Source organism: Anastrepha ludens, chromosome X (genome assembly GCF_028408465.1).
Source record: "Anastrepha ludens isolate Willacy chromosome X, idAnaLude1.1, whole genome shotgun sequence".
In the NCBI taxonomy this organism is placed as follows: Eukaryota; Metazoa; Arthropoda; class Insecta; order Diptera; family Tephritidae; genus Anastrepha; species Anastrepha ludens.
Window position 1 is genome coordinate 30767684 of NC_071503.1, and position 23422 is coordinate 30791105.

Below are 23422 nucleotides of genomic sequence, written 5' to 3' on the forward strand. Positions count from 1 at the left end.
AGTTTAATAGAAGGTAATCATTCTCAAGCCACACAAGGATTATTCTTCACAGTATTATTAGGAGTATATCTTACTATCTTACAAGCATATGAATTTATTGAAGCTCCATTTACAATTGCTAACTCAGTTTACGGTTCTACATTTTTTATAGCTACAGGATTCCAAGGAATCCACGTATTAATTGGAACAACTTTCTTATTAATCTGTTTAATCCGACATTTGAATAATCACTTTTCAAAAACACATCATTTCGGTTTTGAAGCAGCCGCTTGATATTGACATTTCGTTGATATTGTTTGATTACACTGTGTGACAAAAAAAAAAATAAATACACTTTTATGGAGACCTAGCACAACTTGGGGGTATAGAAAAACTAAAAAAAATGGTATAGGAGAAATTTCCAATACACCCCCAATATCCCATTTTATGGCCATAAAACCGTTTTTCAGTAGGTTGATGTGAAGAATCACTCCCAACTTCGCCAATTTCCATCCGATTTTGAATTTGTTTTTTTAGTTCGAATGAACAAAAACAAGTCCTTTTGACAGTCACACAAATTTTCTGAAATGACAACTGACGAGACTGTAGACGGAAGTATTTGGAATTTTTTCTCTATTTTTTCAACTTTGACATAGTTTTTACGATATTATCCGATATTGAGGATTTTTTAGTAAACTACTGTTATAGTAAATTTAATTTTGCGTCGAATGAGCTATATTTGACTGTAATTGAATTAAAATTAATAGAGTTGTGTGAGTTTTAAGATTTTATTGTTTTTACGTTTGGTATGTAGGTATAACTTACGCTAAATGGGAATAAGGATGTGTTTTGAATGCGGATTTGTACAAAATCATCATCACGTCTTCCATTCTCTATACGATTTTTCCTAATTACAATTATTTTTTTATATTTGATGTAGAAATTGCATTAATCTTACCAATAATTTTAATTATTAACTTATCAAACATTATAATATGAACAATTACATCAATTATTTTTATTATAATCTTAATTATTGGTTTATACCACGAATGAAACCAAGGTATATTAAATTGATCTGACTAACATATAAAAAATATAAATTAAATAGGACTGTAGTTAATTATAACATTTGATTTGCATTCAAAAAGTATTGAATTTTCAATCTATCTTAGATCTACTTATTTAGTAAATTCCTAATTATTAGTTTTATAAATACAAACGAATATGAAGCGATTTATTGCAATTAGTTTCGACCTAATTTTAGGTAATTTACTACCCTTATTCTAAAAATTTAGTATTTAGTTAGATCTATTTATTTAGTAAATTCCTAATTATTAATTTAATTGAAGCCAAAAAGAGGCATATCACTGTTGATGATAGAACTGAAATTTAATTTCCAATTAAGGAAGTAAGATATTCAAGAAAAAGCTGCTAACTTTTATCTTTTAATGGTTAAATTCCATTTATACTTCTATTTATATACAATAGTTTAAAAAAACATTACATTTTCATTGTAAAATTAAAAATATTTTTTTTATAAATTACTAAATTTTATTATTTAAATTAATTTATAAATAGAACTAATCAATTTTATTTTATAATAAACAATTATTTATTAAAATAAATTAAAAACTTTTTAAATATTAAAAATAATAAGCAAAATTCAATGAAAACAGCCTATTTCAAATAAGTTATTTTACATTTATAATATATATATATTTATACATATATTTACATAATGATATATAATTTTACTAAATAAATATTATATATAAAAAAATTTAGTTAGATCTATTTATTTAGTAAATTCCTAATTTACTAAAACTTATTCACTATATTCAAGAATTAAATAATTACCCCAACATCTTCAGTGTTATACTCTATAATTTGAGCTACTTGAATAAAATAAGAAAAAAAATCTAAAAAGGAAGGTAATTCATAAAACAAATAATAAAAGATAAATTTTTAAATTATTATTATGTAAAAAATAAACTAATTGAGAATATTCAACCAACTTATTATATAAATTCTGTCCTCCCATAAATTCAGATCACCCTTGATCAAAAGATTTATAAACCATTCTACCTAAAACTAAAGGAGGATTAATTACGCCATAAGTAGAAATATAAGGTATAAATCATGTTGAACCAGAAAAATAACTTACTAAATAATTATTTAAAGACTTATTAAAATAAAATAAAGATACATTGGAAATTAAATAACCTAATAATCCACCACTAATACAAACAAATAAAGTTAATAATCTCAAATAAATTGGTAAACAAATTATTTAAGGAGTCGGAAAAATGAATCATCTAAGCATACTACCACCAATAATTCTTATAATCAATAACCCTTTTATACCACGCAACATAATTCATCCTTCATCTCTTAATATATTTAAAGAACTACAATTTAGTTCACCAGCTATAGAATAATAAACCAACCGAAAAGAATAACATACCGTTAATCCAGTAGAAAAAAAAAATAAAGAAAAAAAGAAAATATATTAATATAACTCAAAGACACAATTTCTAAAATTAAATCCTTAGAATAAAATCCAGCTAAAAAAGGTATACCACATAAAGCTAAATTAGCAACATTAAATCAACCAGAAGTTAAAGGTATATAAATTCCTAATCCCCTTATCAACCGAATATCTTGTGAATTATTTATATTATGAATAATAGCTCCAGCACACATGAATAATAATGCTTTAAATAAAGCATGACTCAATAAATGAAAAAAGCCAATTTATAAAATCCTTTTGATAAAATTCTTATTATTAAACCCAACTGACTCAAAGTATATAAAGCAATAAACTTTTAAATCAAATTCAAAATTAGCTCCTAGTCCAGCTATAAGTATAGTCAACCCAGATAATAAAAGTAAAGCTTGACCTGTTCAAGAATTACACAATAAAATATTAAACCGAATTAACAAATAAATTCCAGAAGTAGCAAGAGTAGAAGAATGAACTAAGGCAGAAACAGGAGTAGGAGCTGCTATTGCAGCAGGTAACCAAGATGAAAAAGGAATTTGTGCTCTTTTAGTTATAGCAGCTAATATAATTAATCCACCAATAATTTCTATTTCAATTCTATTTTTTATTGTCTCTTCTTTCAAAAAATAAATAATATTTTAATAGACACAGGATCAACCCAAAATTATATAAATAAAGAAATTAGAGGAGGAAAAATATTTTATGTAAAACCATTTGAAAGTAGAACTCTGAATGGTTCGAATCAAATAAATACCACAGAAAAATTATTAATATTAGGCTATGAACGAATATTCTACGAAATTGAAAGATTAAAGATAAACCAAAGAAATAAACAAGTCAGATAAATTATACTGTCGACAACCTAAAATTTAAAAAGGAAATTGAGGAAATAATGAGAATAAATGAAGAAACTAATACAACACTACCATTCACTACAACAATTGAAACAACCATTAGAACTAAATCAGAATACCTTATATGGACTAAACAATACCCATATCCTTATTGCGACAATAACTTCATAAACAAAGAAATAGGAAAAATGTTGAAAGCAAAAATTATTCAACCTGGTAAAAGTCCAAACAATTCTCCCATTTGGACAGTACCACAGAAAGGACAGGTTGAATTAGCAAAACCCAAGAGGAGAATGGTCATAAAATAAGTAATGAAATTATAACAGAGAGATATCCTATACCTGATGTTAATATGACAATTCAGAATTTAGGAAAGGCAAGAGTATTTACATCTTTAGACCTAGAGTCAGGATTCCATCAAATAAAAATAGAAGAACCAGATAGGGGGAAAACAGCCTTCAACATAAACGGAGCTAAATATGAATTTTTAATAATGCCGTTTGAATTAAATAATGCCGTATCAATATTTCAAAGATGCGTAGACGATATTTTTCGTCCCTATATAGGAAAATTCGCATATGTTTATATTGACGATGTGCTCATATTTTCCCGCACACCCGAAGAACATATGGAGCCAATTCGGATTATAATCACAGCATTAAAAAGGCTAATATGAAAATTTTTTAATTGAGAAGTCCCATTTTTTCAAAGACAGTATAGAATATTTAGGGCACATTACAAAATATGAAAGGATAACTATTTTTTTTTTTTTTTTGTTTTTGGTGGGTGAGGTAGGGTTCAAACTGCCTTCGCACTTACAGCGACCGTCGTCTACTGCGTCGTGTGATGTGGCCACTAAAACAGTCCCTCCTCCTCTCCTGGGGAGACTCCCCTCCCGGAACTGATTTGTGCATTACTTCGGGAGGGCCCAGAACGGTGTCCATGAAAAGGATAAATTCTATTCACCCACGTCTGGGGCCACCATATTTGTAGTCAGCATTTATGTCATAGGCTCGTCTTCTTGTGTCTCTATCTGCGGGGCTTCATGTTGTCGGCTTATCTTCTAGTAAGGTATATTAGCATGTCGGTTAGGCATCTCTGTCCATGTCAAGTTTTTTGGCACGTAGGACTCGCTCTATATACGTGCGAATAATTTGCCAATTTTCTGCGCTTTCTATCATTTTATCAGGGATGTTGTCAGCTCTTAAGGGGCCTAGTATGACTTCGACAGCTTTGCGATCTAGTTTTTATCTCTAGCATTTGAAGAAAGTGTGATCTGCGTCGTCAATAAGTGCATCTCCGTAGATGCATTTAGTGGTTTCTGACTTGCCTATTTTATTAAGGTATTTGTAAAAGTATCCATGTCCAGATAGCATCTGTGTAGTATAATAGGTTACCTCGCCGAACTGTCTGTTATACCATTTGTCTAGATTTGGTATAAGTCTCTTCGTCCATCGGCCTTTCGTCTCTGACTCCCATCGCTTTTGCCATCTTTGCAGTGTATGTGCTCTAATTTGCTGCTTTGCGCTCGCGCGTGTGTGGTCTCCTATGGCATTTGTCTCGCTCTTTTTAAAGTTCCATAGCTCTTTTCGCTCTCTCGCTAGCAGATCTATAGGTATCGTGCTGCTAATAATTAGTACTGCTGCTTCTGACACCGTGCGATAAGCTGAAGCAACGCGGAGGGCGACGGGTCTTTGGGCCTTGGTCAGGATGTTGCGGCGACACTCAGTTTTAAGTGTGTCCGCCCATACTTCACATCCGTATAGTAGAATGGATACCGTCGTGTCCATAAGCAGCGTCCGCCTGCTTGCGATGGGTCCTCCGATGTTAGCCATTAGTCTTGATAGCCTTGATATTGTTTTGGTGGATTTTTCAGCAGCGTACTGGATTTGTGCCCAGTATGTCAGCTTGTTGTCGAGTTTGATGCCCAGATATTTCACCACTTTTGAGGTTGTTTGGTTTGGACATTGTCACTTCTACAGGTATGCGCGCTCTCGTGAATAGAATCAGTACTGTTTTTTCCGGAGCTACGCTAAGGTCTTGCGAATCGAGCCATGTCATGATTCTTGTCATCGTTTGTGTAAGTTTCCGTCTTGCTGCGTCTACATCCCGTGCGGTTATTATTATTATCATTTTTGTCCGTTGTCCTTTTCTTGTGCCGTAAATGAGTACGCGGTCTTTGAGGTAGCTGCGGATCATCTTCATCAGGTATTGGGGTATTTTGAATCGCTTCTCCAATGCGTCTAACATATTTTTCCACTTTGCGCTGTTGAAAGCGTTCTTTACGTCGATTGTAGCGAGGAGCACGATTGGTCGGGAAAATGATTTATGCTCCGTGCTTTTGCTATGCTCTTTCCTACATCCTCAATTGCTGCAATTGTGGACCTTCGCGGTCTAAAGCCGTGTTGCCTATCCGAGAGGCCTCCCGATTCGTTTATCGCTGCTGCCATTCGTGGTTTCAGCATTTTTTCTAGCAGCTTCCCTACCGTGTCGAGCATGCACAGAGGGTGATACGCTGATGGGGTTTCCGGGTCTCCTTTCCCTTTGCTTATGAGGACTAACTTTTGTATCTTCCAAATTTCTGGAAAAGTTCCTTCATATAAGCGGACATTGTACATGTGGAGAAGCGTTTGTGGGCGCTCAACTGCGATAATTTTCAAAACCTCCGATGGAATCCCATCAGGACCTGGCGCTTTGTTAGTTTTTAAGTGTTGCAACTGCGTCTCTCAGTTCCTCTACCGTAAAAAGCGGGGGTGGGTCGGTATTTTCCTCGTCAACTCTATCTGCCATGAGGTCATGTATGGGGAAGAGTGTATTCACAATGTTTTCCATATTGGCTTCGCTTAGTTCAGGAGGTGGCTGCCTTGCTCCGAGCTTGTTTATCACGAGTTTATATCCTAGGCCCCAGGGATTTTGGTTTATATCGCGCCGAAGCTCCTCCCAATTTTCTTTCTTGCTTTTCAGGATGGCCGTCTTTAGGGTGCTTTTTGCAGCTTTGTATTCGGCGTGCTCTGTTGTGGCGAGGCTGGTTCTTCGTGCTCTTGTGTAATTCCTTCTTTTGCTGATGCACGTATGTTTCAGATCGAGTATTTTGCTTTTCCACCAGTACACGGACTTCTTCGGGAGTGCACTTTTTATCTTGGGCATTGCTGCTGAGCACGCTAGCGTTATCCTTCTCAGCGTCATCTCTACTTTGTGTCTGGCGCTCTTTGGCTCTTCGTGGTGTGGTTGCTCCTCGTCAATTTTAGCTATAAGTTTTGCTTTGTCAAGTTTTGATGTATTCCATTTCCGCGAGCTTTTGACGCGTTTCGTTGCGTTTGCGTTTGTCTCTCCGGCGCAGTAGGTAATGTACTGGTGGTCACTGCCATTGTAATCTTCCAGAACTGTCCATTCACGTATTTTGTTTGCGTAGCTTTCAGACACTAGAGTTATATCCGGAATTGTGCCTTCACACCCTGGTCTTCGAAAGGTAGCTTTATTGCCCACGTTTGCAACGGCGAGTCTTTATTTAGCGGCCATGTCTATTATTCGTTGGCCTCTCGGGTTTGTTGTTCGACTACCCCATTCCATGGCCTTTGAGTTAAAGTCTCCGGCGATGATGGTGTGCCCGCTTATTTGGCGAGCTGTGTCTTGATGTAAGGTAGCAGCTAATAATTGTGAGACATTGGCTCCTCATCCAGACGTTCCCGTTTCCGGTTCCACTGTTCGTCAGTTGGAGTTTCGTGTTATCCTTGCACCATATTGCTGCTGTAGAATAGGGATCTTCTATAAACCATCCAACACCTTGAGAGGCGTACTGTTCGCTTAGAACTGCTATGTCTGCTTCCTGTTCCAGCATAATTTGCGGCAGGAGTAAGTCTGCCGTAGTGCTCCTGTGCATGTTTCCTTGTAAAATCTTTATCATTTCGACATGATTTCATTGTAGGCCGCACATCGTACTGAGCCTAGCATATGTCCTGTGTCAGAAACACCTTTACTTCGGCATATAGAACAATCCGGTGGGCTGCTGCATTCTTTAATTTTGTGTCCTGACTTCCCGCATCGTATACACAGTCCTTTACCCATTGTAAGTGTCCGGTTTCAAAGCACCGGTAGCATTTCTTTTTGTCAATGCAGAGTCTCATTTTGCAGTTGATCTATCCTATTTTAACGCATTCTTTCTGGAGAATTTTGTTTGCGCTTTCTGATGATAGCGTCACATACGTTTTTAGCTGTTCTCGGCTGTTTGGTGCTGATAGTTTAACAGTGGTTTCCTCGTTGGTCTCGTCTAATAATTGGTTAACGGCCGTTTCAACTTCGTCTGCTGTAGTCAGTGAATCTAGGTCCTGTATCTCTATTGTTGTTTTATTTTTCAGCTCACTTACGGAAGTGATATCTTTCATCTTGCTCCTCAGAGCTTCATAGAACTCTGGTCCTAGTTTTATACCTTTGTCTTGTTCAAGGAGGAGTGCGCCCGTTTTGGTTTTCCTTATTGCCCGAACTTCCACACGGTTCTTGTCTGATTTAACATATTGGCGGAGGTTTTGCAGAACTTCGGCGTAACTTCGCCCTTCCGCTGGTTTGAAGAGTACTGCTTCCGACCGCTGTTTGGGTTTCCTTTCGTCCTTTTTTGTCTGAGGTCTCTGCTTGATTTGTGTTTCTACGTCTTGTTTTTTCGTCTTTTTTCTAGTCACTGTTTTCCAATCAGTTTTGCCACTCTCACATACTTTTCCCCGTCCCTTGCTCTGCCGGACTCGAGCCCGCCCGTTTCGATGATACAGCCGTCGGAGTGATCAAATTACTTGGGTCACTTTGGGCTTCTGCTGGTTTCACCGTCCTTACTTTTTTGGCTTCTTGTTCCGCTTTAGTCCAGTTTCGTCTCAGGCTTTCAATAATGTCGAAGAGCTCGTTTAGTTCGGATACACCGTTTTTTACGGCGATACTTATATCTGCTTCAACATTGCCAGTTTCATTTTCCCTAGCGTGAGGCGGCACTTCATGAGAGCTTCCTCTTCTCCTGTCCTCATCTTTGCTATGAACTCCTGCTTTGGTGAACTTTTCTCGGAGGGCAGGCCCTGTTCATAAGTAGGGGTGTTTAGTGCATCTTTTTGGTTTATTTCTGGTAAGGATGGTAACAGAGAGGCGTCAACCCTCTCGTTGAGTCCGATTTTTCCTCCCTCCTCTTCTGAAAGCTTCCAGGCCTTCGTAACCAGGTGATCCCCTCTGTTGCAATGGCGTCTGTAGTTTGCTTATCTGTTGTGTTTTTGTTAGTGCGTTCATGTTTATAAGGGTCTTCGCTTCATGCCGCTATCTCTGTTCGATGTACAGTTGCCGCATTTTCCCCGCGGTTATCTATGTATTGCAGGGGGGCCGCGCGAAGGGTTGACGCAAAACCTTGCGTTCAGAGCCATGATGGCGTAAGTCAGGAATTTCTCATCTGAGCCTGTACCGCCAACTTAATGGCGACGTAGCTTCGAACGTACTTGAAGACCCGCCACGGGTTTAACAGGACGGAGGCGGTCTACAACATTTACCTGAGAGCCGTTTCCACAGGATTTCACTCCTGTGTACTAAGGTAACAGACTGCTGCAGCCGTGAGCCCAAAATCATCAAATCCAAAACGTTTGTTAAAATCTATATCCGTTTCATTGCCAAGTTCGTTTGTTTCATCACAATTTCTGTGTGATGATGTGGAGACAGCCGCTCTACTTTGGAGAGCAGACGCTGACCAGGGAGCCGCTCGCTTTGAGTCATATGCTTCTGGGTTTTTGTATGTTTATCATGCCCACGCATGATGAAGGGGACACATAATTTTGAAAAGGCGGTGTCTATTCGCCTTTGTCACTGAAACTTCATCGGACTAGCTAGCTTTTGTACCGCGTCCTCTGTTTCAGCCGCTCCTTGTCGGGGGTTGCTTATTTGTTAAAACTTATTCACAACTACCCCGCAATTGCAGGCCTTCCGGCGATCTGCAACCTTCCGACCCCCCCGGTGGCCTGGAGCCCAGCTTAGCCGCCCGATCCCGAAGGAGCGTGGACCTCCGGGTGGATAACTATAGACCTACAAAAAATTGAAACAATAAAAAATTCAACTATTTAAATAAATTAAGATCCTTCCTAGGACTAGCGGGTTATTACAAGAAATTTATAAGAAAAATTTGATAGAAGAATACGGTGCGAAAATAATCTATAAACCCGGTACACAAAATGTAGTGGGTGACACAAATTAATCAGTTATCAACGGACAGGAACTCATTACTTTCACAATATAGCCCGTCATTTTAAAATTCAAATCGTTATAGAACCCACTAGTAATCTAATTCAAATACATACCAGACAAATATTTGATAACTTACGTCATACACTATATTTCTCCAATATTGAAAATCTAAAATATAATTTAGAAGAGGTCATACAACCAAATAAACTAAATGCAATTTTCACAACTACAGAACTGTTACACCAGATTGAGAGACCGATACAAGAGGAATTTCCCGCAGTAAAATTTATCATAACGAACGCACTGGTAGAAGATATAACAGAAACTGAAAGACAAACTAATATTATAAAAGAAGTACACAATAGAGCACATAGATATTATAGAAACAATATAAAAGATATGGAGGAAAAATATGATTGGCCTCATATGCATGACATCGCAAAAACACCAACAAACACATGTGAAATTTGTAAAATTGTAAATATGATAGACATCCGAATAAAATACCATTTCGAAAAAACCCATACCAAATAAAGTAGGTTACACATGTTGTTGAAGTGGCTGAGTATTTCCACTGAAATAATCTTAATAGTGACCAGAAACGTTTTACTATCACTGTCCTCGTGTGATGATGTTTTTTTATTTTTTTTTTTTTTTTTTTTGTTCTACGTGATATCCATTTAGTGAGGTCCAAGTATAACAGCAAATTCTTTATCTCGATGTCAGAGATCTCATTAATTTGCTACAAGAAAGGCTTACCGAAGGAACGGAGCCGTGCCCTAGCTAGCCCTGGACATTCACATAAGTAGTGGAAACGACTTTCCTTCGCCCCTTCCGCTTGACAGCTTCTGCAGATAGGATTGAAGGGTTGAGTCCAGCTGCGTGATCTCCTACTTTCCAATGGCCTGTAAGGGTTGCAGTGATGCGTGAGCTATTTGGCCGAAAGCATCCTAAAAAATCATTCGTCCTTTGGATTTTGTACGACAGCCACGTGTTTTTTGTTGTAATGAATGCTTTTAATGTGTTGAGTGGGTTGGAGACTGCCACTGCCTCTGCTCTTTCTAGTGTCGAACCTTTTCTTGCTAGCTCATCTTCTATCTCATTACCCCGTATGTTCCTATGACCGGGAACCCATATCAGAGTGATTTCAAACCAATGACTAAGCAATTCCAGCTCCTCTCTAAACTGTAAGACTAGTTTGGATGAAATGGAGTTGGAGTTTAAGGCCTTTATAGCTGCTTGGCTGTCTGAGAAGATAGCTTCTCTTGCACCAACTTCCTTGTAGAGTTTTAGTGATTTGTTATCGTTAAGAGTTCTGCTTGGAAAATGCTGGCATAGTTTGGAAGTCGAATTGACTGAAATAGGTTGAGCGCCTCTGAATGGAACCAGCTCCTACACTAGATTTCATCTTAGAACTGTCAATGTAGATTTCAGTCAGATGCCAGTAAAATGGATTGTGGTGTTGGAGCTGGTATATATTCTCATAGACTTGAAATTGAAAGATCTGTGCGTATCCCTAATACCAGCAGTGTCTTATAGGCGGAAGTACTGGCAGTTGGGGAAGCTTGGAGGCTACTAATTACGGATTTCTCTTTTAAGGGAATATCGCTTTTCTTTCGGATAGCCAAGCTGCAATCCAGGCACTGGGCTCGGCTACAACAACCTCTAAAGTGGTGGAGCAAAGTAGGAATAGCTTCACCATCTTAAGTGAAAACCATAAATTGACCTTAATTAGGGTCCCGGGACACCGGAAAAGCCGATGAACTGGCAAGAGGGGGATCTGCCAGGAATAGCGTTCTTGCAGTACCGGTATTCACACCATTAGGTGCAGTCAAGAATGTAATTTCCCTAAAATAACTTCGAATTGCAGATTGTAGATGGAGAGACCAGACAAAATGCAAAATCAGCAGGACATGAAACGACGGGACGCCTGTAGACTAACGGGAGTCATAACTGGCTTCCGGTCTATCGGAGAACAAGCAGCCAAAATGGGCATCCCTCACAAAACATACTGTCATAGTTGTAAACAACCGGAGAAAAAGGAAGCAATCTTCCATTTCCTCTGTGAATGCCCTGCCATATGGAAGGATATAATGTTAACCCTGGGCAACCCCTGTTCGAGAGTCTCGATCAACTGTCTGGCTTAGATGTTAACAACCTAATAAGGTTCATAAACCGCACTTACTCGATATAGTCTTGCTGTAAATAACTCTAACTAAAATAACGAGGATGAGGCAACAAAATGGTGCGGAAGCGGTAGTTGCATTCTGGATGAATCACCACTCTAACCAACCACCCAGAGGGGATAAGACTCCTCCCTGAGGGGTTTCCCTGTTGACAGAGCGTTTTACCGTGCTGCTACCTACCTCACCGATGATTATTCTGGTTTTATTGTTGAGATCTATGTCTGTGCCTAACATGTTAAGAGCCTCAATTATGGATCACATACACGACGATACACTTTACATGAACAGATTAATTTATATTTGCACAATGGATAACTACTCAAAATACTGCTATTTGAGAGAAATACAATCAAAAAGAGAAGTGTACAAATATTTGGATGAAATACTCTTTCCGAACGCACACACATTTGTAAGTGATAACGAAGCATGCTACACTAGCATTCAAACAAAAACGCTCCTTAGTAGACTACATCTAACGCCTGTAACTACACCACCATATCATTCAAACGGTCAAGTATGATAGAACGAGTGCATAGCACGTAAACAGAAATAACTAATATCCTTGCAAAACAATAAAAAAATTAAACAAGAGGACATTATTTTTTTTGTTTGTTGTTTTTTTTCTTTAACCAATGGGAGCATCCTGACATTCAGGACAAACTAAAACATCATAAGGATGAAATCACTGAACAAAGAATAGGAAAACACAAAAGCATCGAATAACAACCAGCAGATATCATCTTTACAAAAACCCATTTCAGGGATAAATCAAGGAATAAATTTCGAAAAAATATTGTAAAAACAGACAACGGAAGAATAAAGGATAAAATAGTACATAAAGATAATACTCGAATTACATAAAAATGAAAGTACTAATAATTATAATAAATTGTGTGCTGATATATATGTATATATATATATAATTAGCGCGTACACTATTTTTGGGTGTTTGGCCGAGCTCCTCCTCCTATTTGTGGCGGTCGTCTTGATGTTGTTCCCCAAATGGAGGGACCAACAGTTTTAAGCCGACTCCGAACGGCAGATATTTTTATGAGGAGCTTTTTCATGGCAAAAATATACTCGGAGGCTTGCCATTGCCTGCCGAGGGGCGACCGATATTAGAAAAAATTTTTCTTAATTTTGGTGTTTCACCGAGATTGGCACCTACGTTCTCTCTGTGAGTTCCGAATGGTAGTTACGCACCAACCTATGCGGCTAATAAGGTGTATAATATTACGAATCTAGAAGGAAAAATGATTACATGTTAATAGAATCCATAGATCCTATATATTTAATCAACAGGATTATTTATACTATCTCAAACATAACTCGAATTTTTGAACCATACCAAAGAATAATCAGAGACGGTTATAACTTAGAACAGAATGTAGAAATTAGTGTTTTAATTAATAAAATAGAATCTCTTAGAATTCAGATATTACATCGAATAAGTAAAAGAGCTTTAGCTTTTTTAGGAACAGGACTAAAATTGATAATAGGAACACCTGATCATGACGATGTAGCGGAAGTACAAACGAGAATAAACCAACTAATAGAAAATAACAACAGACAAAAAATTATAAACAGCCTATATGAAAAAGCCCCAGCATAAAATATTTTCACAGCTAATAATTATAACAGAAGTTGGCAAAGAACACAATAATTTAGTCACCTCAATTAATTTAATATAGTAAAAAGTAATAATTTATTTCAAACTCCTTGAATTTATCCATAGCAACAGTGTGCATTCTGCATACTCTAAAACTTAGCGATAAGGATATATTATATAGTAAATAGCCCTTTTGAAGCAGATAAGCTTCAGCCGGGGTACAACCGCTGTGTAAAGTAGAATAAAACTTTGTAATACTCTTTGATACTAATAAAATACATATTTTTATTGAAGTTTCTTTGGTATACGCTTAGCCCGCGCGTGAGCGTACAATAGGATGCAGAAGACAGCAACAAGTAGCTTATATAAAAGTTCTGTCCCGGACATTTCGATACTAGGATAAAACTTCGAAACAATTATTTAATGTTCTTTGATAGTAGGTAAATAATTAATTAGTATGTTACTTTATGTATGTAGTTCTCCAATTGATAAAAAGTGCACAAAAATATATGCACATATCTGTAAAGTTAGAAACTTACTCTAAAATCAGAATGCGGCTTATGTGGAGGTAACTGTACATATATTCAGCCTTCAGATGCAGCCCAAAGTGCCAAATATATTGAATATTGATGCTTCTGCGCTGTTCATAACAATAGGAGCCAAAACCGCAAATTTTTGAAGCAATATTTTTCAGTCAATATGTATTTTTTATTTCTTTAATTTTATACTTACGTTTCCTCTTGAACATTAAAATTCACATATCCAATAATAATGTACTACTTCATAGCAAAGACCTAAAAAGTGGTTTAAAGACCTTAAAATTTGTAAATTATGAAACAATTTTGTTGACGCTTAATATGTAATTCATAGTTTTTTTCGCAATGCTGTGGCTATGAATGTGCGCTGGATTTCTTGAGAAGTTTTATATTGTTTGCTGTGGCAAGTGCACGCAGCATATATACATACATACATACACACACCTCATAAAGCTGCCACGGAGGAAATAGATCCCTTCAAGAAAAGCTCACGGTTGGCTCATTCACCGGCAAGATCTCCTATGGTTCAGACTTGCCGAGTTGGTGAGCCACAGAGCATTACGTGTGCTGGCTCACCCGCTAACAGATCAGCGCAGAAACAATATCTGGAAACAGAATACTCGTTTAGCAAGCTGGGGGAACAAATAAGAGCCCTCGTGAGCATGCTAAACGAAGTCGAAGGAAAGCGCCGTACCATCTATCAACCTATGCGGGACGTTATATTTAGCAAAAAATCCCTCTACCACCGGGGTGCCGAGTAAATGTGTCGTTGCAACTCTAGCGGTATACCCCGCCATGAGAGTAGCACGTAAACATCTCCCAGGCCAAGAATTACCACAGAGATTAGACGCCAAAAGGATGGCAGTGAGGTTTCTCCGACAAGTAAAACAAAAAAAACCGAAGCAGTGGGAAAAATGCAACCGCTGGGAAAAGTTCATGTACCAACTTCTTTTCACCCAGTCCAGCCAAAGCCTACAAACGAGTGGACACTGGTAAAAAACAAAAACCCAAAAAAGGCCAAACAAGCTAGTAATAAAAGTACGCGAAGAGTAAGACCCAACGCCATAATAATTGAAAAAACGGGTAAAAGTTCTTACGCTGACATTTCCAAGAAAGTGAAAAGCGACGAAATTCTCAAAAACTTCGCTGAATCAGTATCGAAAATAAGAAGGACTCAAGATGGCGATCTCTTAATCGAACTGACAAAATCGTGCCAAAAATCTACCAAGGATGAGGTGCACAACGCGATTAAATCTTTGCCTGCTTTTGGCGATGTGGAGTTGGCAGATATAACTGCACTCCGAGCAGCCTATGCGGGCACTAAAACGGATGCTTACGAGAACGTACCTCGTTACAAAAATGCTATAGATGTCTAGAATACGGCCACATGTCGAGCAACTGTACTAGCGAATTTGATAGATCTAAACAGTGCAGGAAATGTGGTCTTGACGGTCACTTCGCAAAGGATTCCCAAAAGAGCCCGAAATGTGTGCTCTGCGAGACCGACAAAAGGGAGAACATCAACCATATTAGCGGTAGCTATAGGTGCACTGCATTCAGGAGAGCTCTAACAAATAAAAGTAAATGAGAATTGTTCAGATAAATTTTAAGCACCCTAAGGCCGCTCAAGACCTATTATAACAAAGAGTTTAAAAAATTAGAGCAGATATTGCCATTATAAGTGAGCCTTACAGGTGTGAAAACCACAGCACATGGACCTCTGACAACAAAAACTGCGCGGCCATTTGGCTTTGTGGAGGGCTCGCTTTCCAAGAGAATCATAGTGCTGGTGAAGGGTTCGTGCGATCCAAAATAAATGGAATCAGTCCCATCAGCTGCTACGCAAGACCCAATTTGACTATAGTGCAGTACGAACAGCTTCTTCAAAACGTTGTACTGAAAGCTGGTGGGAAATCGCCTTTAATAATAGCGGGCCATTTCAACGCCTGGGCAACTGAATGGGGTAGCCGGCACACAAACAAAAGAGGAGAGATGATTCTTGAAGCATTCGCTCCTCTCCATATTACTGTTTTAAATAATGGGTCAACTTTCACTTACCGTAGGATGGGAATGGGGTCAGTCATAGATATTACCCTGGCAAATGTTTCCCTTCCTCAAAAGATCAAATGGAGGGTTAGTGTGGGCTACACGCACAGCGACCATCAAGCTATCATAAGGGACATCACTGAAAGAAGGATTAAAATTGCACCCAAATCGACAGGTCCGAATCGGAAGAACAAGAAGTTAGATAGCGAAGCCCTAAAATATATGATTGAGCAACCTCAACCCTCTGCTGGTTCTGCCGAGAATAGGACGAAACTCCTAGTAGAAGGACTAAGAGAAGCTTGTGATGTCTTCATGCCCAGGTGGTAATGCGACAGCACATATACCCATGCTACTGGTGGAACGAAAACATAAAGTCACTAAGATCTCAATGTCTTCGCGCTAAACGCAAGATGCAGCGCAGTAGAGGAGACCTGACTTTGTTCAAAATGTTCAAAATTTTAGATCAACCAGCCGGGCGGTAAAAAAGCCATTAAAACTAGCAAGCAAGAAAGTTTCAAGAAGCTTTGTAAGGAGACTGATATCAACCCCTGGGGCACTGCGTACCGGGTGGTATTATCCAAAGCGAAAAGTGTACACACACCCCAAATTACTTGTCCAATAAGGCTGCGCAAAATTGTTACTACTATGTTTCCTCAAAGATCTGAAAACATTGTGCCATCCTGCACACAACACGAAGCAGGTGACATCCCTCGTCTCACCGAACAAGAGCTCCAAGCGGCGTGTAATAAAATAAAGTCTAAGAAGCTCCAGGTTCAGATGGTATACCAAATAGAGCCCTAAAATTAGCAATCTCCAAACGTCCAGACATATTTCTAGCAGTATTCCAAACCTGCCTTAACGAAGGCATTTTCCCAAAGAGGTCGAAGAAGCAAACACTTTTGCTTTTACCCAAGGGTAACAAAAAGCCTGCCGAACTGAGCCTTACCAACCAATATGTCTACTAGACACAATGGGGAAAATTCTGGAATGTATTATTTGCGACAGATTGTCATTTTTCACCACATACCAGTTTGGCTTCAGGAAATCCCGCTCAACAGTGGAACAGTATTATTTGCGACAGATTGTCATTTTTCGCTGAATACAAAGGTATTCTACCCACATACCAGTTTGGATGCAGGAAATCCCGCTCAACAGTGGATGCTATCAAATGCGTGGTAGATTTAGCAACAGAAGCCCTTGAAGGCAAGAGATGACGCGGCGGGAGAAAAGAATGCGCTGTGGTAACTATGGGCTGTGGTAACTCTGGACGTTAGAAATGCTTTTATCACAGCTTGCTGGCAGCGTATACTAGAAACCCTCGCAAAAATAGGGTTACATAATCAGATTAATTGAGAGCTATTTCTCGGACCGTAAACTGAGGTTTAGAAGGGTCAAAGGCGTTGAGGAGTATATCGTGTTAGCAGGTGTTCCTCAAGGATAGGTTATGGACCCACTGCTATGAAACATAATGTATGACAAGTGAAAATTCTTCACTGGTTTGAGAAGATAAAGGTATTGTATTATATTAAATTTTTTAAAAAACACTTTGCTTAGAGTGGAAGCGCGAAATAAAGCGAATATTGCCTGTAACGCCGCGTAATTAAAAGGAACACCGCACTCTTCCGATTACAATTCCAAAAAGTGGAGTTTATTACACATGTACTGTCCTTATATTAGGCCTAAAACTAAGATACGAGAAATAGCGGAAATGGAAGAACAGTAAGTGGAGAGTTAGAGAGAGTTTGCAGTTAAGTAAAAATAAATAGGAAGAACGGAAAGTAGGTATAGCTGTAGAAATAAAGTCAATGCTCGGAAGTAAATAGAAACAGGTAAAGAAATAGCGGCAGCGAGAAACAGTAAAGTATACTACATACCTACTTATAAATAAACAATATAAAATAACTTAATATTAAGCTTTAATACAATTTCAATTTTTAAACAATATAAAAAAAATTAATATTAAGCTTTAATACAATTTGAATTTTTAAATTCAATATTATTTAATTTATTCTATTCTAATTTACGTTACATTATTCTATTACAATATAATAGTTTGCCAGAATCTGGCTTAACACCGGCCACCTTGAAGGAATCCAACAGCCTTCAATTCTTGTTTTCCACCGGCAGCACGGCGAGTTTGTGAATAGGGCGTCGTACTTCACCCGACCTAGTGGTGATGTCTGCGACTCGAATTTTGCCGTCCGCTCCGGGAATGGTTGCGGTTACTCGACCGAGCACCCAATGCTGCGGGGGTACGTTGTCTTCGTGGACGACGACGAGTTGGCCTGGTTGGACGTTGGGCTGCGGGTGCACCCATTTGTTGCGCTGCTGAAGCTCCAGAAGGTAGCTCTTCGACCACGCGCGCCAAAATTGTTGCTTGAGAGAGCAAACAAGCTGCCATCTCTCTAAGCAGCGGCTGAGGTTGACGGGTACCTTCTCCGGTGGCAAAGCTCGCAAGGGGCAACCGATTAGTAGATGCGCCGGCGTTAGCGCCTCGCCGTCGTTGGGGTCGTTGCTGAGTAGTGCGAGCGGTCGGGAATTCAGTACCGCTTCTACTTCGACGAGAAGCGTTGCGCTTTCTTCGACGGTTAACAGCGCGTTGCCTACGGCGCGCACCAGCAGATGTTTGGCCGACTTCACTGCTGCTTCCCACAGGCCGCCGAAGTGGGGTGCCCTCGGAGGTATGAAGGCGAAGATGAATCCTTCGTCGGCGGCGTATTGGAGAATCTCCTCTTTCTGTGCCAGAAAGGCTTCCCGGAGCTTCCTCAGCTTCCTCTCTGCTCCCACGAAGTTCGTCGCGTTGTCGCAGTATATTTTGGCTGGCATCCCTCGGCGCCCAATGAACCTTTTGAGAGCGAAAATAAATTTATCAGCAGTTAAATCAGTTACAAGTTCTAGATGAACTGCCTTTGAAGCGAAACACACGAAAATGGCAATATACATTTTCACGGGAGGGCGACCGCGAATTTTAAGGTTATGTGAATGGGCCCGCAGTAATCTACCCCACATATTGTGAAGGGCCGTTGGGCGCGTAATCGATCGGCGGGTAGATTGCCCATGATCTGACCTTGTAATTTTGGCTTATAACGAAAACAGTGAATGCATTCTCTTACAGTTCGACTACAGGCTTCTCGAGCATTTATCAGCCATATTTTTTCTCGCAGAAGCGCTACCAATGCCTTTGGACCGGCATGGTGATTACGAAAATGTAGGAACCGGATGTATGCTTTCACAAAGTGCGAGTCTTTGCGTAATAGCAAAGGGAACTTAGCATCATAGGGGATTGACGCGTTTAATAAACGGCCACCTACTCGAATCAATTTAAACGATAATGATGATTCCGAGTGTTCATGCAGAAATGGAGTTAATTTCTGTAAACTTGAGGGAAGTACGTTATTTTTCGATAATTTATTTATTTCATCGCTAAATTCAAAACGTTGAATTATTTCGACAATTTTAAGGAAACTCAATTGTAATTCCTTTGCCGTGGGTATTATTTCAGATTCTGCTTTTCGGTCTCGTATTTTTCGAAGCCATCTGAGTATGTAAGCGAAAATCCGAAGCACTTTTCTGTGAGATGAGAACCTGTCAATTATTTCGAGAAGTGGATTTGTTGTGGCATAGATTGCGGTTAACGTAATTGCGTTCTTCTTCTTCTCGAGTGCTTCTTGTTCTGGAGAGAGACTGAAGTTGACATTTTTTGGCCATGTAGCAGGGTCTTCTAGGAACTGTGGACCACTAAACCATATTGAATTACCCAATTCGTCCACGTTACAACCCCGAGACACTTGATCCGCTGGATTTTGTTTTGTGGGCACATGACGCCACGACATATTCTGGGTCCACTCTTGGACCTCGGACACTCTATTTGCGACGAAAGTTTGCAACGACGATGGATGCGTTTTAGTCCAATGCAGAACTATTTCGGAGTCTGTCCAGAAAATTGTTTGTTCTATTGGTCGACTCAACATTGGTGAAATTCTTGACCATAATTTGGCAAGAAGATGGGCTGCCGAGAGCTCTAAACGCGGAAGAGATTTAGTCTTCAGCGGAGCTACTCTAGACTTTGAAGTAAGCAGCGTGCATTTCGTACCACTAGCGGATTGGCTACGTATATATACGCAGCAGCCATACGCTCTTATTGAAGCGTCGGAAAAGCCATGAATTTGGCAGCTGGCACTCGACTCTGTATTTACATACCGAGGAATGCTAATTGATGAAAGCTGCAACAAATTGGCTTTAAAGTTTTGCCAGCTAGTGTCAAGCCGCAATGGAATCGACTCATCCCAGTCTAGCTTTCGAATCCAAAGCTCTTGTAATAAGATTTTAGCTTTGGTAACTAGCGGGGCTAATAAACCAAGAGGGTCAAAGAGGCGAGCGGAAACTGATAAAATATTACGTTTAGTTGCTCGCAGCTCGCTAAAATTATCTTCCAGAATGAAGCCAAAAATGTCATCTTTCGGCTGCCAGTGGATTCCCAGCGTTTTGGTGGAGTCGGTATCGCTGAGCTGCAATAATTTTTGGAGACTCTCACTACCCGATAAGCTTGTATGATTGGAAAACCACTTTGCTAATTTCAGGCCTGCCGATTCTAAAATTATATTTACTTCCTGTTGTATCTGGGTGAGGCTTTCTATACTGTCGGATCCTGTTAATAGGTCGTCGACGTAAAAGTCATTCCGAATGACTTTGGAACCGAGTGGATATTTGGCTTTATTTTTGTCGCTTAGCATTTGCAGACACCGTGTGGCGAGAAATGGTACAGGCGCTGTGCCGTATGTTACGGTGTTTAATCGAAAAATTTGCAAATGCTCCGATGGATCCTGTCTCCACACTATGAGCTGGAAGTTCCTGTCGTCTTCGTGCACCAATATTTGACGATACATCTTCGTGATGTCGGCAGTCATGGCATATTTGTGCAATCGGAAGCGAAGGAGGGTCGAAAAAAGCTCCTCTTGAACGATCGGCCCGACCATCAAGGTTTCATTCAACGCAACTTGTGTTGATGTGCGACTCGAAGCATCAAAAACTACGCGCAACTTGGTAGTTGTGCTCTGCGGCCTTAACACACACTGGTGCGGAATGAAATAGTGCGGCTCACTCGGGAGTCGATTATTTGTTGGACTCATATGCCCCAAATCGAGATACTCTTGCATGAAGTCCAGGTACATTTTACGAAGTACTGGATCTTTCAGCGTCCTTCTCTCCAGCGCCTGAAACCGCCGAGCTGCGGTTTCATACGAATGACCGAGTAATTTACGGTCGGGTTTGAAAGGCAGTCTGACTTGAAGCCTTCCACATGGTAAAACCTGTGTGGTTTTCGAAAAAAATTCCTCACATTTTGCCTGCTCTGGAGTCAGTCGTGTGGAATTTATTTGTGCAGGTATTTCTTCCAATTCCCAGAATTTTCGGATTGTAGTATCAATGCTAGCAACGCTTTCTTCAAATTGACATAATGTGCTACTTACTTGGGCACTGGAGCTATTATTTGTGGCATACTTGCCTGAAATTATCCAGCCTAACACAGTTTTTTGCAGCGTTGGCTGCCTTGGGCTGGTTCTGATCTGACCCACCGATAACAGATCAAAGAATATTTCAGCTCCTAAAAGTATGTCAATTTTCTGACATTTGTAGAAACTTGGGTCAGCTAGCTCAATATTTTGTGGGATTTTCCAGCCATTTGTGTTTACAGTCCGATCAGGATGATTGACTGATATCGAACGCATTACCCAAAAGTCCGCCGAAAACTCAAAATTGTTGATCCTCGATTTTATATAAGTTTTAAGCTTGCCTTGGTCCTTTTTATTTGAATTGCCAATTCCAACTATATTTAGAGCGAATTTTTCTTTTCGGATTCGCAATTTCTGAATAAGCTCTTCGGTCATAAAGTTTACTTGAGAACCGGAGTCAAGTAGAGCTCGCGCTTGCACGTAAACACTGGAGCTGACTTTTACATTAACTACGGCTGTAGCTAACATGACTCGGTCAGGCAGGCTGCTAATATGCATGGCCTGTGACGTCGAAGGTTGCGGCTCAGTCTCAAAGGAGATCGGATATTGATGCACCATAGTGTGATGCGAACGGTTGCATACACCACAGCGATTTGCTTTGCACTTTGAGACCGTATGTCCCTTGCGCAAGCAATTTATGCACAGGGAAATCGATTTTGCTAATTCAAATCTTTTAAGTGCAGTAAGCGCTTGGAATTTTGGACAAGTTGTCAAATAATGGTCCTTGGAACCACAGTGAAGGCAAGTCGGCAGTTTGAAATTTGTCGCGATAAATGTTGTCTTTGAGTGTCGCAGTTGTTGATTTTTTGTTTTCTGCCGCGTATCTTCATTATTTGGCCTTTGTTGGGATGAGGAAGCTTCTTCAGCTGATAAATGCTGGTATCTCTTGTTTAGCATAGCTTCACACTCAGCCCAAAGCGGCAGCTTATCATAGTCAAGTTGCTCCTCCCACTTTGACCGAGTAGTGGGATCAACCTTCGACATGACTATGTGAATCAACATCGCATTTGAAATAAGTTTATCGTCACCCAGCGATAAAAGGGAGTCATATACTGCAGACACTGTATCAATCATTGATCGCAAAGACGACGCAGAAGGCCTTTGGATTTTTGACAATTCAAAAAGTTTAGACACTGTATTAAAAAATATCAGGCATTTATTGTCTTAAACCTTTCTCAAACTTGCCAACGCCTTTGGATAATTTTCTTCCGACATTTGGAAGGACTTCACTTTGCCTAAGGCTTCACCGGATAGACATGATACTAAATGATTAAATTTTTCAATATCCGGGATTGTGGGATCATTGTGCACGAAACTCTCAAACAGACTCATAAAGTTTTTAAACTCGGAATATTCTCCTTTGAACGTAGGTAACGACATTTTTGGTAGTCGCGAGCTGTGAGGTGCAGTAAAAGATGTTTCGGCAATTGACGATTTATTTCTCGCCAGAATGGTCTTTATAATGGACTTTGTTTCTACAATTAAGTCCTCTAACTCTCCACGGGCAATGTCTTCTTCGTCGATTTCCTCAATTTTCGACTGACATTTCATGAGTTTTTCGCTGTGGGAGTTCAATATGTCGAGTCGGCACTCCAATTCGATTGGATCTAGCGACATGGTCTTTTCAAGGAGACCCGTTTTTATGCGCACTATGCTGGTTTTTGCAACAGTTCTCTGGCGCTTTAAAGACTTTAAGTCCATCATCTCCTTACTTGGAGAGAGACTTGAAATAGCCGACTTTGGTTTACTCATGTTTTGAGATTAAAGTTCGCTGCCTTAGCCTGTGGCTTTTGTAAAATGAAAACGGTTCTGGAAGTTTGTCAGCACGAAAACGAAAACGAAAGCGATAAATACTGAAATATATAATAGCTGAAACTTGACCAGAACCAACGAAAACGAGACGAAAATAAGCAGCGAACAATTGAGTCTTTGCTCAAACAAAATTTGTATTGTCGAAAAAAAAAAAATCTTTTTTTTTTTTGAAAATATTGTGGCTGA

The 23422-nt window shown here is 39.4% G+C and overlaps 2 protein-coding genes and 1 pseudogene across 2 annotated transcripts; all 3 read right to left on the reverse strand.

Moving 5' to 3' along the window:
- Positions 1–2435: 2435 nt before the first annotated feature.
- On the reverse strand, positions 2436–3111 carry LOC128869192 (NADH-ubiquinone oxidoreductase chain 5-like; annotated as a pseudogene).
- Positions 3112–18017: 14906 nt separating this feature from the next.
- On the reverse strand, positions 18018–22408 carry LOC128869883 (uncharacterized). The gene is made up of 3 exons (XM_054112480.1): positions 21809–22408; positions 20115–21712; positions 18018–18759 (listed from the first exon to the last, which is right to left on the reverse strand). The coding sequence occupies exons 1-3, from the start codon at positions 22406–22408 to the stop codon at positions 18018–18020; spliced, it is 2940 nt and encodes a 979-aa protein (XP_053968455.1).
- A 180-nt stretch (positions 22409–22588) lies between these two features.
- LOC128869884 (uncharacterized) lies at positions 22589–23176 on the reverse strand. Its single transcript, XM_054112481.1, has one exon. It carries the CDS (start codon positions 23174–23176, stop codon positions 22589–22591), a length of 588 nt encoding a protein of 195 aa, XP_053968456.1.
- Positions 23177–23422: the final 246 nt, after the last annotated feature.

What these genes read in the sequence shown, in the direction of transcription:
- LOC128869883 (XM_054112480.1), bottom strand. Translation starts at nt 22,408, where the DNA reads ATGTCGAAGGTTGATCCCACTACTCGGTCAAAGTGGGAGGAGCAACTT. An exon ending in TACTTGACTCCGGTTCTCAA is followed by an intron (nt 21,713 to 21,808) that starts GTAAACTTTATG and finishes TCAAATAAAAAG; the next exon opens with GACCAAGGCAAGCTTAAAAC. An exon ending in TCATCAATTAGCATTCCTCG is followed by an intron (nt 18,760 to 20,114) that starts GTATGTAAATAC and finishes CGCTCTCAAAAG; the next exon opens with GTTCATTGGGCGCCGAGGGA.
- LOC128869884 (XM_054112481.1), bottom strand. Translation starts at nt 23,176, where the DNA reads ATGAGTAAACCAAAGTCGGCTATTTCAAGTCTCTCTCCAAGTAAGGAG.